At 39.3% G+C, this 14,260-nt stretch overlaps 1 protein-coding gene across 11 annotated transcripts in view; it reads right to left on the bottom strand.

Moving 5' to 3' along the window:
- Nucleotides 1–14,260, bottom strand: part of CELF2 (CUGBP Elav-like family member 2) — a 773,712-nt gene that overhangs the window by 308,822 nt on the left and 450,630 nt on the right. The window contains exon 1 of one of the 11 annotated variants that reach the window (XM_059725766.1): nt 4,558–4,803. The exons of the other annotated variants lie outside the window; for them this stretch is intronic. Within the exon in view, the coding sequence (XP_059581749.1) occupies nt 4,558–4,631 (74 nt within the window). The 5' untranslated portion in view covers nt 4,632–4,803. Of the gene's footprint in view, nt 1–4,557; nt 4,804–14,260 lie in introns of those variants that run through there. 11 annotated transcript variants of the gene reach the window in all.

The raw sequence follows: 14,260 nt of genomic DNA, 5'->3' as shown, positions 1-14,260 counted from the left end.
GTGGGGGGGGGGGGGGAATTAGTGACCCCATGAAATCTTAATTATTTGGCATACGTCTGATGATCCTTTTTGCTTAATGAAGCTTTTTTTGTAGACTCTTTCAAGGAATTTTCTCCTCTTTTCTTTGTTTTCCATCAATAGATGCAAAGTAATCTCAGCTGAGCAAAATGCAGTTACGCAGCAAGTCATAATACTTAAAATAATGCAGTTAACCAAATCAGAGAGAGAATTGTTCTTCAAAATGCCAGCAGGGGGTGAGGCTACAGCCTCAGAGGACAGCTGATACTAACAGGCATTTTCATGGCATTTTCATTTGTTGATTTGCAGCTTGATATTTTACCTATAAAAAGAGCTAAGAAATTCAATTTTTTAGTGGGGTACTCTTTTTTTTTTTTAATTCACTTCAGTCATCCCCATTAACTAAACATTTGGAAAACTCTATAACCTATTATCTGTAATGGTCTTGTTTTATTTGTATCTAGGTGCACTTATGCCATGTGAATGATGAAATTGCTTATCTATGAAATATTAACTGGCTAATCCATTGTGAGGCAAAAATATATTCTGTTGAAAATGTATCCTCACTGGTTGCTTATTTAGCATTTCGCACATGTATCTGAATTTGACTTACTCTTGGGCTGCATTAGAGATGCAAATTCAAACACAAATATTTTTATGGATAATTTATGCCAAATTTCCATGGATCCCCATTAGTTGCAGATGGCCCAATTTCAGGCCCTCTTTTATGAGTATCTTGGAGTCTAATGATTTTATTCAGTCGTCAAAAGTGAAAGTTAAGTTTGTCCCTGAAGTATTAGAAAGTAACACTCATCTCAAGTTCCCTCTTTCAATGAAATTGGTATCATGGAATTGAAAATCTTTGGTGCAAGAGCAAAGGGAATCTCCTCACTGTGATTTGCCATCTGATCTTTAAAACAAACCATTTTATAATCCTACAGTTTGTATGTAAAAGATACTCGCTGAAGGCAGTCGGTGCGCAACTTCTCTTAATGATTCGATTCTTACATTGATCAGGTTGTAAAATATTCATTTCCATTTATGCCTTCTTTTCAAAGAGCAGAAGTTGCTTTTTACATTCAGTTAGTAAACATAGGCCCAAAATCGGCCGCCATTACGAGATCATAAGTTGTTTAGCTGTTAATATATTTAACAGCTGTGATATAATTAAGTTATTTTATCAACCTGCTCAAAATGGACGCTGTATGCAACCTCCTACTTACTACCTAAAACCAAGTTATTCTAGAATTAGAATTTCATAAAATCTTTATCTCTGTATCATGATAAGTGACCTTATATATATTTTTATAAATAAAAGTTAAGATCCTTATAATTAATTCCAGTGATATCATTCTGCAGGTTGCTAAACCTCTTAAATTACAGAAAACACAGCAAAGCAAATGGTACTGGTTCATTTGAGGTACCTGTTACATCAGGTATGTGGACATGACTGTAAAATTACCAAAGCATAAAAATATTGTAAAATACTAAGACAATATCATAAGGCTCATCACCTTATCATATGAAAAGTCATAAGGCTTGTTACTTTGTTAGTTATTAAATACAGGGACTAATTTACAGTTGTTAAGCGCTGTTATTTGATTACACAGAAGCCACCAAAATGCACTGAAAATTATTTAAAAAAAAATCTGTCTCTTTCTGTTACTGGTTGGAATCGAGGTTGAGATTGTGAAGCAGAAGGAAGAAATAATTACTGGAAATATACAGTGTCCTGCACTGTAACTTGCTTCTCGACACTTCTCAGGTGCCACTGATTCAAAAAAACCAACCCTGAAATTAAAAAATGAGTTCTCTCTAATTTTCAATTTAGAGGGGAAAAGTGAATTCAAAAAATTTTTTTCTATAAAACAGGAAATTGTATTACTACTTTCCATATAAAAAAACCCCATAGGGTGAGGCTAAGGGTTGTTTAATGCTGTAACTTTGTGCACGTTTTCCAATGCACTGTACCAAAAGGTGAAACTGGTTTACATGCTGCTGGTGTCAGTCTGGAAGTCTGGGCTGGGCCATCTAAAGGGTAATATGCTTATATGACAAATCACCCAGCATGTGCACTCAATCTCTAAAGCTATTTGCTCTTCAGCGTTGATGCATCCAGAGAACTGGGGACTTGCAGATGGAACAACACATTTAAATGCTCCGTCACTTGCTTAGGGAGGGGGAAACAAATGATGAAGCAAATACTGAAATACACAATTGCTTTAAAAACACAGTATAACAACCCTTCGACATTTCCTTTATTCTAAAAGATTGTTTTAGGCATGGAGGCTCCCTTAGCAGATCCCAACTCAGTCCAACTGTTAATCTGCATGCATGATAAATGATCTCATGAAATCATACATCTTCACAGCTCTTTAGATCAGAACCAAACCAACATTTGCCTAATAGTATGGGGCAAATAAGTTTTCTTTTCAAGACAACATACCATAACTCTTGTAGCCGAGATTAAAATTTCCAAATGAAGGTAGAGAGCAAAGAACATTAAAGAACAAGGAAGCTTTCATCACTTAACAGACCCGAGTGTTTGGAGATCTCTTTAGATGAGCCTGGCAGATGCCTAATATCATTTGCATTGTGTAGGACATGTATCAGGACTTGTTCCTACTGTAATCCTTCCTATTCCTAATGGCTGCATTCAAGTTGTGTTAAAGTATGTGGTAGGTGTTTCCCAGAGCAAAGTAGAAAGGTTAAATGCAGAAGGAGCAGTTTGACATGATCTCACTCTAAAAAGGGGGCAAGTTGATGATGGAGTTACATAAGCTGAAGTGGCAACTGGGCATCATCAGATTCAGTTAATAGAGCCCTTGAATTCAGAGATGTTTATTAGAAGTATCTTTGCTGATTGGAAAACAGGAGCTACAATGAATAATCAAAGCTGAGATTGTGCAAACAAGGACATTCTTGGCTTTGGCATGTCTTCTCAGAAAATTGAGGGGGAAGGTATGTGAATTTTTTGCAGCAACTTTGCATACTAATACGGTCATTTATAGACAAGAAATGCAGGACCTTTCCAAGTAAGCCTAATTAGATGGTATCAGTAAAGATTTTTTAAAGAAAACAATATCCAGGTAGAAACTATTCAAATTGAAGATGACTTGAATTGAGACAATGGGTTCCATTAATGCAAAACTCTTTGCTGTACTTGGACTATGGAAATGGTATGGGTCACCACATTACACAGGTTCATTCACCCCCCTACACACACACACACATGCACTTTCAGCTGCTTGAACAACTGGCTATTACTGAATACCTCTACTCAGAAAACTTGTGTTTGAGACGGAACATTATACCCTAAAAAGAAAGTTTGCTGCCAGCAAAGGAGAAAATAAAAGTCTGAATGGCCTTTGAATGTGCCCAAGTATAAAGGGTGATTTGTGAAAGCAAATTGTAGGTGGCAGTCATTACAACACAGTTTTATTTACACTTGTGACTTAAACATTTCTTCCACCGGAACAGCTACAGGACATTGCCAGTGTCAAAGTGTCTTCCTCGACTTTAACAGAACTCCCGATATGTATCATGCTGACGGCAAATATCATTAAAATAAAAGACATTTTAGGAATGCAATCACATGGTCTTCAGTTTTCAGACCTTTCAACAATCGGCTACTTTCCTCCTTTCTCTGTTTTATATGCTCAGGGTATGTGAAAATACTTGGCATTTGACAATAGCTATCAGAATGATAATAGAAACTTTTAGTTCAAGATTAATGGGACCGAGATAAATTAGATGAATACTTTTCTGTCTGAAATTCCAACAGCGAATGAATTCCAGTATATCTTATCAGTGGTTCAACTACATGTAAACCAACCATCCTCACATGACTTAACACTATGCATACCATGCAGCCACAGGGTTAACATAAAATTACTTCTAATTTTTGCCCTGGGCTACACCTAGCTGTGCTTAAACTTAAGGATCAGTATTTTGCCTGCATTTGAAAAAGATACCTCTTTCGCAAACCCAAAGTCAGTTCAGCGACTAATTTGTCATAAGTGATTTTTATTTATATTAGCAGAGACAGCAAGCGAGAATGCACACTAATACTGAATTTAAATGATTGATGCAGAAGACAAGTATCTGTACTGGAATTCCTACTGGGCATAAGAGAGAGTGCATTTATTTATGCAAGGTTTGTAGGCATTTTTCCATATTACATCAGCAGAATGTAAAAATCTTAGTTATCTTTCTGTCCTTCTCCCCCTTAGCCGTCCACAGAATACAAAATATCACCGAGATGGGTCCGCAGCCGTTTTGGGGAGGGGTACCAGCAAACGACCGATCACAAAGAAATTCCAAGTGACCCGGGGGGAGAGCAGGGGAGGGGAACCAATACAAAAAACCCCATAGACACTCCTGACAGACACTTCCAGCAGCAAGTCAGAGACAAACCCAGCGCTTTGTTTATATGGCCAAACCTCTAAGAAACACAAACGTCAAACAAGCACCGTGACTAGCTACCGAGGAGCTCCGTTTTCTATCTGGATGCTGTCAGGCAACTGAATCTCTACTTACATTCTATCAGAAACTAGCAAACGGCTATCAACCATCATCTCCGGGAGAAAATCCAGCTTGAATGAAGAAGTCATGTTCTTTTCTGTGCACACCGTTCTGGTCTGGCAAATAAGAATGTTTCTATGCTTGTCTGATTCAACAACTGTGCTGGCCAAGAGACAGGCAGGGACAGGTGCAGGAGGCCTCCCCAAGGCAGCAGCCAGAGTCGGCAGTTGTCACATTCTCTCCCCCTCTTGTTTTCCTCCAATCCCCTCTGAAATCTACTGCTGAGGCAACTGTCTATAGAGCACCAGGTGCTGAAACGGGAGGCGGAGCTCCTTTCCCACTGCAGCTAGAGTTTAACCCATGCACCCCCGTAGGTATTCACAATAGCTTGGAAAATGCATGCAAGAGAGAGAACCTTATCCGGTGACGGGGAAACAAGGAAATCTTCTGTGCAATCCATTACTCCACTGACAAATACAGTGCAATAGCACCGACTCTTTAACCTGCTGTTTTCCAAACAGCAATCGAGACTTTACAGCACAGCTCAAAACCCTGATGACTTGTTACCTCCTAGTTCCACTTTCATTTCCAGCTGTCATTTCTATGCCAAATTAAACAGGCTGACTAAACTTTGAAAAGTAAATGCATTAACTAAATACATGCCAATTTAATATTAAAACAAATGCTCATCACGATACCGGCACGTATATGAACGATTAGCGGTCGTACACATATGACCATCCACAAATGCACACAATTATATTACATCAGGATAATGCATAAAAGTAGACATTAATCTTCACATTGTTAATAAGGCTGTTGTTAAAAAGTGACATGCCTGAAATTAGTAAGAGCATAAACATCTCATTGAAATGTACACAGAAAGATGATTAAATTGACACTTTTTGGTGAAAAGACATAATTACCTTGTGAACCCGGAGCATTAGTATTGAAACAGCAGAAAAAAATAATTTCTCATTAAAGACTATACCACCTCTAGATCTCTACAGCCAAGGTTTATCGTGCACTGCGTCCGATTTTAAGTTTATGGTACCAGCTCATAAGAATCTGGAGAATAAAAATACTCCTCTGACAGCCAAAAAAAGGGTTGTTGTTTTTTTTTTTTAACAACAATGGTAATTATTTTTTGTATAAATTTTCCAAAATCAAAAATCCACCACTGATGTGTCTGGAGTTCAACTCAGCCAACAGACAAGCCAACAAATGAAGACAGGCAGAAACGCACACACACACATGCACGCACACACACAATCCCTATATTTGCTTGAATATAATGCATATCTAGGCAAAAGAATTGCTCACATAGTTACAGCAATCACTGAGTGATCCGAGGACCTTAGCCAACTTGTTATTTATATTGTCTTTTCTCACGAGTCTCTCTCAAATGTCATAATATCTGATATTACTGATGATCAGCATGTGAAAACAACATTAATAAACAAAGACTACATTTAATCCAGAGCATTTGAACCGTTATCCAGAAATGTATTCCAGCAATATATAAACACGCTGTTTACGAGGCCAAAATTCATTTAAGTTTTACATAAAAAAGAATCAACTTGCTAATATGCAACAGAGTGGGCTGGTTTTTAAAGAGTCTCGATTATTTCACCGTTTAAGACATTATGCCATGCTAAATAGTTGACAGAAAAGCAAACCTCACAGGCTACTGGCATTTTTGCCTACTTTGCAAGACGAAAGAAAGAGAAGGCTCACCTAAACCTCAACGTAATCCACGTAGGAGAATCACAGCTCTGAACAGATACCTACATGGCATTATGAATCTATAGGTTCTCCTACCACCACCATCACCATCATATCTGAACACTTTGTAGTAATGTGCAAAACAAAACCACAATGCCTGGTATCAGACCTGTCCAGGTTCTCATACTTTCACCCATCATGACATTATCTGGCAATAAACCCTTACAGTCGAGAGAGAGTGTGTGTGAAGCAGAAATGAGGGAAAGCCAGTACGGCTTTCTCCAGCTGGATGCAGCCACCTGGCTTTTGATTTGGGGCCTCTATAGTGGTTAATCCAGCCTAAAGTAGAGTTGGATTAACTTTCAATTTCAAAATCTTGCCACTGCAGAAGGGGTAGGCTTTAGCCTGGAGGAAGCAGGCAGAGTGCTCAGGGAGGATGAGGTTATCCTTTTAAGCAGACGTCTCCACCCCCATTTGACCCTTCATGCTCCCCATCACACAACAGTCCTAATTGGAAAACTGGGCCATAATATACAGGCTCCCGACCTTCCTTAAATCTACATGGGTCATTCAGGAGAAACGCTGTCCTAATGAATAAAGACTTTCCCACATGTTCGCTGAATAAGTAAATCTATGACATGCACAAAAAGGGGAGGGGGGGGGAAATCGCAAATAATTTTGCCCAAAAAGTACATGAGTAATAGAAGAATTGTATACATTTGTCTTGTTTTGCAAGGTATAAATGCGTAAAAATGCTTCATTAAAACATATGTTCTTTTGAAATATTTATTTTCTTTTTAATTACATGTGAATTAGCTGGAAGAAGCTGTAGGGAAGCCCTCTTACTGACTTAAGCCTTCTCAGCAGTTTGTTAAATTCTAGCCTCAAATCCCTTGAGGGAATAGTGGATTCAAAGCAGCTTTTAATCATACTATAAGGAGGGTGAAGTAGTATGTAAGTAGGTCATAGAGAAAGCATTACAAGTGCATAGGTTATTGCTTTATTTAACAAAACTATAGTGTAACACACTTTTCAAAGCACATTTGCTTTTGCCATTTAAAAGTTAGAGGCATGACCAGGGTCAAATACAAAAGGAAGCCAGCTCTATGAAGGATACGGACATGTGAATCCAGAGTCGTGCATGGGGGGAGGGGGAGGAGATGGAAATCTGCATTTGAATAGTTTGGTTTCCCAACATAAATAACATGATGCCTGCACATCCACTCATTGCACAATTCAGTGCGTCAGTGGGGGGGGGGAAAGAAGACATATTCATGTTTATAGTATTTACACTGCAGTCCTCTTATTTCAAACACCGACTCCGTTTCTGCGATCAATCCCTGTGCACTACAGCAACTTTTCATGAAATATTAAGAAATGTGGTTGAGTTAAGCTAAATAAAATGCTTTGTCTCGTTGCCATCGCACAGTGAAAAAAAATATTGGGGTAAAATAATGAATGAATTTGGACTCATGCCAAGAGAATGAAATCAATGATAGATACAGCACTGTCTTTTGGAGCTTGGAGTTATTGACTGGTTTGGTTGTGAAATTAAGCTGCTGCTTTTGGCTGGTGTCGTTTCTGCTGGAAACCAGTCATTGTCGGGCCCTAGTCCTACCCCCGATTCAGGCTCCCATCCAACTCGCCTTGACTGCAGAGGAGGTGGTTAAGGTTGGTGGCCTTCCTGTCGTCATAGACATCATTCAGATCATTCTGCTTCAGTTTTTCCATATGTAAAACGAGGCAGGAAAATACTAATTCACCTCGGCCTTCTAGATTAGTCACACTCTTGGTACAGCTCTTTGAGCCTATGAAGTGCTATATACAGTCTATAGCATCTTGGCCTTTTAAAAACATCTCTTTATAGGCGCCCACACAAAAGGGAAATGGAAGGAAGACGATAGTTGCGTGTTATGCCACTTCAGCGCGTACGAGCTCACTGCTGACATCACTGCCTGGGCTTCTGATTCGGTCTGTGAGAAATCAAGCAGAGACCCCTCTCCCTCCCGTTGACAATCAAATCTTGCATACATCTCATATCCCCCCCTTTACACCTTACCTAATTGTCATTCTTTTAATCAACTTCCCATCCATTATTGAACAAAGGAAATGCTCCTCTTGGAAGCACTTCAAGGGAAAGTTTCTGAATGACTTCATTTCATAGAAAGCCTACAAGGCAGTGTGAGGAGAGTTCAAATATACTACTTTATTCCCCTTCTACGCCAATGAGAGCTGCTCTCTGGCAGCTTATCTCTGGCATCAAAGCAAGCTGCTCACAGAAACAAGGAGGCTGCCTCGAATCTCAGTTGCAAGGATGTAAACCTGGAGCAGCCTCAAGTGACTTCATATTTCCACTGATGTAAAGGAGATGAGCATCGGGCCTCAGCAACTCCACCGCATGCAAATGAAATGTTCACTACATTTCAGAAAGAAATACCCGTGCCACACAGCACAGGCTGGAAAGTAGCAGTATGCATAGCAGCAGATAATTAATTCTTTCATCTTGTAGAGGGATTTGCGAGTACCTGGCTCCCAGTGAACGGAGGCTTCGTTTTAGGAGCAGACTTCTGGAGGGACAGGGAAGGAGAGAAACGGGCATCAAGATAAGAGACTCTTTGCTTGCTATAACATTGCTGCCTGTTCTCTTCTCCATAATAGTACGAAGAATTAAGAAAAAAAAAAAAATGTTACCTCTGCAGCTTAACAGGGTCATCCACAAGCTACAGAATTATTTCTGTGTGTGGCACAATCAAAAGGGCCCTATCTGGAAACCGGTTACTCCTTTGAGCAAGTTGCTCGTTTTAATGAGACTTCCTTCAAGAGCCAGAACTACTTGCAGAGTAAAAATCTTGCAGCCTCCGACCCTATATTTCATTTAAAGGATTTTTCTTTGCCTCCGAGGCTTTCTCTTCATTTCAAGCCATTATCTAACACATCTTCCCTTCGTCATATTTTAAATTAAAATGTTATAAGTGTTTCTAGTTTTTTTTATTATTTTTTTTAAAGTGCTTACAGATGACGGCAGCTTTAAAAAGGGGGAATTTTTCATTGGGTCTAGCCAACATATTTTAAATGCCGATAAACTGTGGGTACTTGAGAGCTTTTTTGTCTCAGTCCCTGGGCTGTTGCATCTTAATTAGTGATTTGCAGAAATAAATGTCAGTTAAAATTAGTACAGAGAAAAGGTACCTTGAATTAAGTATTTCTAGAGCCTTCATTCAAAACATAATGATATTATGTAAACTCGGTTGCTATAGTAAAACTTCCCACTCACTCTTCTTTTCCTGTTTTATACCAGTGAAAAGGTGATTTCATCAGTCTGTGGGTATAAGGCCTTTGTTCCATGTGTTGAGTAATACCTCAATCTTTTCTGAAACAATTAGCCAACTTTTTTGTTGCAAAAAGCAGGCATTATTAACAGCCCATGCTGTGTCTTAAGGAGGGCTTTAAAAAAATATTTTGCTTCCAAAAAATATCCAACTTAGGTTTGCTGTGCAAACATTTACAATAGTCAGCCATGGAAACAAAGGGCCTGGCCTGACAAATGTGCAGTGCTGAATAGAGTTGATGACCAAAGCAATATAGCGGGTCCAGTGGCTTAATGCAACTTTACTTAGTAAGAAGTGCTGTTTAAATATCATGGTTATCAGAATCAGGCCCCAACATCCTTTTATTAATGTAGACATACTAGAAGAGCATCACTCTTCTGAAATGGAGAGTCTGTATTTGTGTACCGTTTTGTGTATACGTTTTTAAGGCTCCTTTCTCTTTCACACCCAGCTCAGTCGAACATTCATCCAGTCCTTGTCTAACCATTTTATTTCCCACTGCAAAAGTGGTATGGAACGAGTCCAGCAATGGCAAACCTAACAGCTACCATCTATCCGGGGGAAAATCTGGACTCTCCTTCCAACTGGGCAGTTCCACTAGACAACAGCTGCTCTATTCATGCAGCAAAACGCCTCCTTTCCAGGCAATGTCAGAAAAGGAACATATGATACCACTTTATCATTGTTGGATTGGGTATTAGATTATTCCCAAGTGAGATGGAACAATTCTTTGGTAGCTGGCTCGGGAAGGAGTCATTTGTCTGGGTCTCTCACAGGAGCCAGCTCTCTCCAACATGAACAGAAGTCCCTGTACTTCCCCTTGGAGAAGAGAAACAGCCACAACTGCTAGCAGCATCATGAAGCATGAGAAGCTCCATGATCACCTACAATTTTCAGAAGTTGGGCCATTTGGTCCTTCTGGGAGATTGGATTGTTGGGGATGATTGTAGCTAGTGGGCAAGGACTGGATACAGCTAAAGACTAAATCAATAGGTAGGTGCAGGGTGAGGGCTAAAATGGGCAGTGGGTGAATGGCAAATGTAAGAGAGAAAGTGTGGGGTAGAATTAGCGAGAAGAGAAAAGACGGTACATGTAGGATGGGGAATTTAAAAATTGTAAATGTTCAGATGTTTAAAATGCCACTATGTACCTCTAAGCAACCCAAGTTACCATATGACCTTACTATATCTATCTCTTTATATCATTAGTTGCTACCAAAGGTTGAAGCTCTCACCACACATGAATTAGAAGCTCGTCAAGGTAGGAAATTTCCTCGGTCTTTATGAAGTGCTTAGCAGATCCTTGGATCCTTGGTTATATGGTATTAATATCTGCCGGTGTTTAACACCCTTCTTCTAAAAGAGAAGTCCAGTAGGTCTAACACAACAGCGATGAAAGGCGTGGATTATAAAAAACTACAATAGATTTCTACAGAAAACCCATGTTGCATCCATAATTTCTCTAATAAAGCACCTAGACTCTCTTTTTTTCCCCTTTGAATTTCATTTCCATATTAAAACCTTTTGCTGGTGAGATTACTAGTTAAAAAAAAAATTGAAATTCCAATCTTTGGTAAAGTCCAAGATTTTGTAATGTCATTCCCCACCTCCAAAAGTGTTCATACAACTGAGTATTTCTAAACTGTTTTGTTTGATCTTACTCAACGGCAACAACTTTTCAGTTACATGAAGTTGAAATATTCTGTTTTGATTGTATCGCAACGTACCACCTAAACTGACTGCATGGATTCATTCCCATTAAACATTTCATTTTTGACAAACTGGCAGTTTCTCATTAAAAATATTGCACGGGAAAACCTCCGGTCAACTTTAACTGGTACATTTTGGGGTCCCCTGAATTCGATCTGGCTGCACCAGGTTTGCTCAGAGCAATCTTTTTGCATGATTCATTGGAGCAGCATTGCCGAACACCTGATGTTCCTGCTGCCGTTCAGGGACTGTTAGTATTTTGTTATTTTTAAAGGGGTTATGTAACTCTCTTGTTAAAATTAACTGTGGGCTGAAACGATGCAGGCAAACTCTAGAGTGAGTTTTTTCACCGGAGTTTGGTTGGAAATACCTAGTTTTGGGGAGGAAGTAAAACCCACGGGACTTTTACAGATGAAGTGAAGTTTGTGAGAAAGAAAAAAAACAACCCCTCAGATGTTCTGATCGCTCGCATCATTTCCTTTCTGAAAGAACTTAATTCTGCATTGCAATGGGCAGCGGGATCTTACAGAGCATACACACGTCCTTCTACCATGTGTAGAATATTTAACTGTGCAACCAGCCTCACTTCTTCAGGTTGCTTTATCCATTAGTTTGGGAGGTGTAATACATTTCCACAGTCACCCACCCTTCATTTTGGGCTCTTTCCTCTCCTCCCCTCCCTCCACTTTCAATCATTTGCTTACCTACTATGGGCAGATTATGGCCTAGGATTCTCAAAGGTTGCTCTTAAAGACAACCTGCTATCAAGGGAGCATGCCACAGTGAGTACAGTATTCATGCCTCACTCACGTGAAGGTCACACATGCCACTTGAGAGACCAACCACTGCCTGACTTGTAGAAGTTATCCCTAGGACACTACTGAAATTTAGGAAGATGACCAGCAGGCTATGGCTCAAATAATGAAGTGTACATTTAGGAGGCATCAGGTCATGAAGAGCCACAATTGTCGAACCATTCAGCAGAACACGAAACAAAGTAAACTGGTGAATAATGTGCAAATTTCTTCCCAGGCAAATGATGATCAGCTTAGGTAGTGATGGCAAAGCCAGATGCAGCTTCTCTTCCCAAATGGGACTGCACGAGTTGTTTTTATTTGTCCACGTCCTACATTTAAAGAGTCATTAAAGAAAAAAAAAAATCTATCCGCAACCTTTCGACACACAATGTTGAACAGTAAGTAGACTAAAACTAAGACTTATTTGCCAGTGCTACATGCCACACTCTCAACGTTGTATGCAGAAGCCCCGCTCCGTCCTCCCCAAAAACAACAGCGTTGAACTGAAATACAAGCAGTGTTTTACGGGGCTGTATTCTCACAGGGCAGATAGTGACTTACTGCGTCAATCTAATACTAGTAAATCCAAGGTGCGCTCCAATACCACAAGAATATAATCAAACAGTGTGGTTTTAAGGTATATTTCATGCGCTACATAGAAATTAAATATATCATGAGTAAGCACAAAACCATGAGTACCACATTTACCTGTGTACTGTAGCTGCAAAGATGCATCATATGTCACACCTTGCAATGGTTGCATGACCTTCAGACCAGACAAAAATAAAGTCATTTGCTAGAAAACTAGAAAATAGATAGATAGATAGATAGATAGATAGATAGATAGATAGATAGATAGATAGATAGATAGATAGATAGATAGGCATCTATATGTATATATCATTCTGGCCTTCTCTGTGGATAGAAGTAATGCAAATGTGGGTGATCCTTACAATTTGGTCCCAATTGCAAACCCTTCCAGTATTACAAAGTATTTGTATCTGGGGATTCACTCTTGTCCACTCTATTCAGTTAACCTTGGGGATGATGCTGGACTTACCAAGGAGAGCATTAAAATGGATTTAATTGACACATTTGCTTTAGCTGTGGGATAAAACAACAAAAGGAATGCACAAAGCTGTATTTTCGCCATGACAATAGTGTTAGAGGAAAATTCCAGTTTTTATTTCCTCTGTGGGAATGCCAGCAGTCCTGTTTCATAAACTCTAGTGATTCATCACTATCCCAGGCAGCCAATCATTCGACAGGTCAAGTAGAAATGGGCTGTAGTGCCAGCAGCTCATGCTGCCCTGATAATGCATGTCATTCCAGGCATGGCGACATGCTTTCTCAACAGCTGCCATTTTCAGTTACCTTTTATACGGCTGACATACAAGTAAATGTGTTGGAAGCAGTAAAACAGTCATAGGAAAGCAGTTGCAAAGATAAATAGCACCTGTACGTGATAATCTCTAATGACATTAGAGAGCAAAGAATGATGTGTTTTGAAACAGAATTTCACCCTTCTAAAAACACCACTTTACTATTTTATTTTTTGACACTGTGCTCACATAACCATCTAGGGATTCATTTGGGCTGCAATCTTAACAGATACAAAAAGGAAAAAAACAACCCCTCTCAGCTTCCACTTGTGAAAAAAGCTTTAAATAACTAAATTCTTCTTGAATTCAATGATGTCTACTTTAAGAGATGCTGCCACTCTTCACTGCTATCACTCTCCTCCTCTTTTCATTTTTATCCCATCTCACCTAACTTAAATTCTAACAAATTGCTAATTCAAGAACTGTCCTTTGGATTAGGTAAAGCTGAATACTTTCCTACAGCACGGAAGCGACTGGGAGCTCAGAGGACACAGTAGTCAAAAAGCAATGCGAAAAAAAGGTTTCTAAGTTGCCTAACTATATAGTTAAGAACAAAAAAATTAAAATAGACTGGTAAAGGATAGGGATGCCCAAGAAAGGCGCTGAAGCTAGATTTCAAACCTAAAGGATTATCCATATTAATTTATGGTAATCTACAAATGAATGCTACTGAGACATTGCAGGTTACTTGAAATGGTGCTGCATTCGATTAGGAAGTATTGCAGAAAACCTCTTCAAGGGAGACTCGGTTACCTGCAATTTCCTCAGTATTTATA

This window comes from Alligator mississippiensis, chromosome 4 (assembly GCF_030867095.1).
Source record: "Alligator mississippiensis isolate rAllMis1 chromosome 4, rAllMis1, whole genome shotgun sequence".
In the NCBI taxonomy this organism is placed as follows: domain Eukaryota; kingdom Metazoa; phylum Chordata; order Crocodylia; family Alligatoridae; genus Alligator; species Alligator mississippiensis.
Note: the sequence above shows the minus strand (reverse complement) of the source record. Positions and strands in the feature narration are given on the sequence as shown.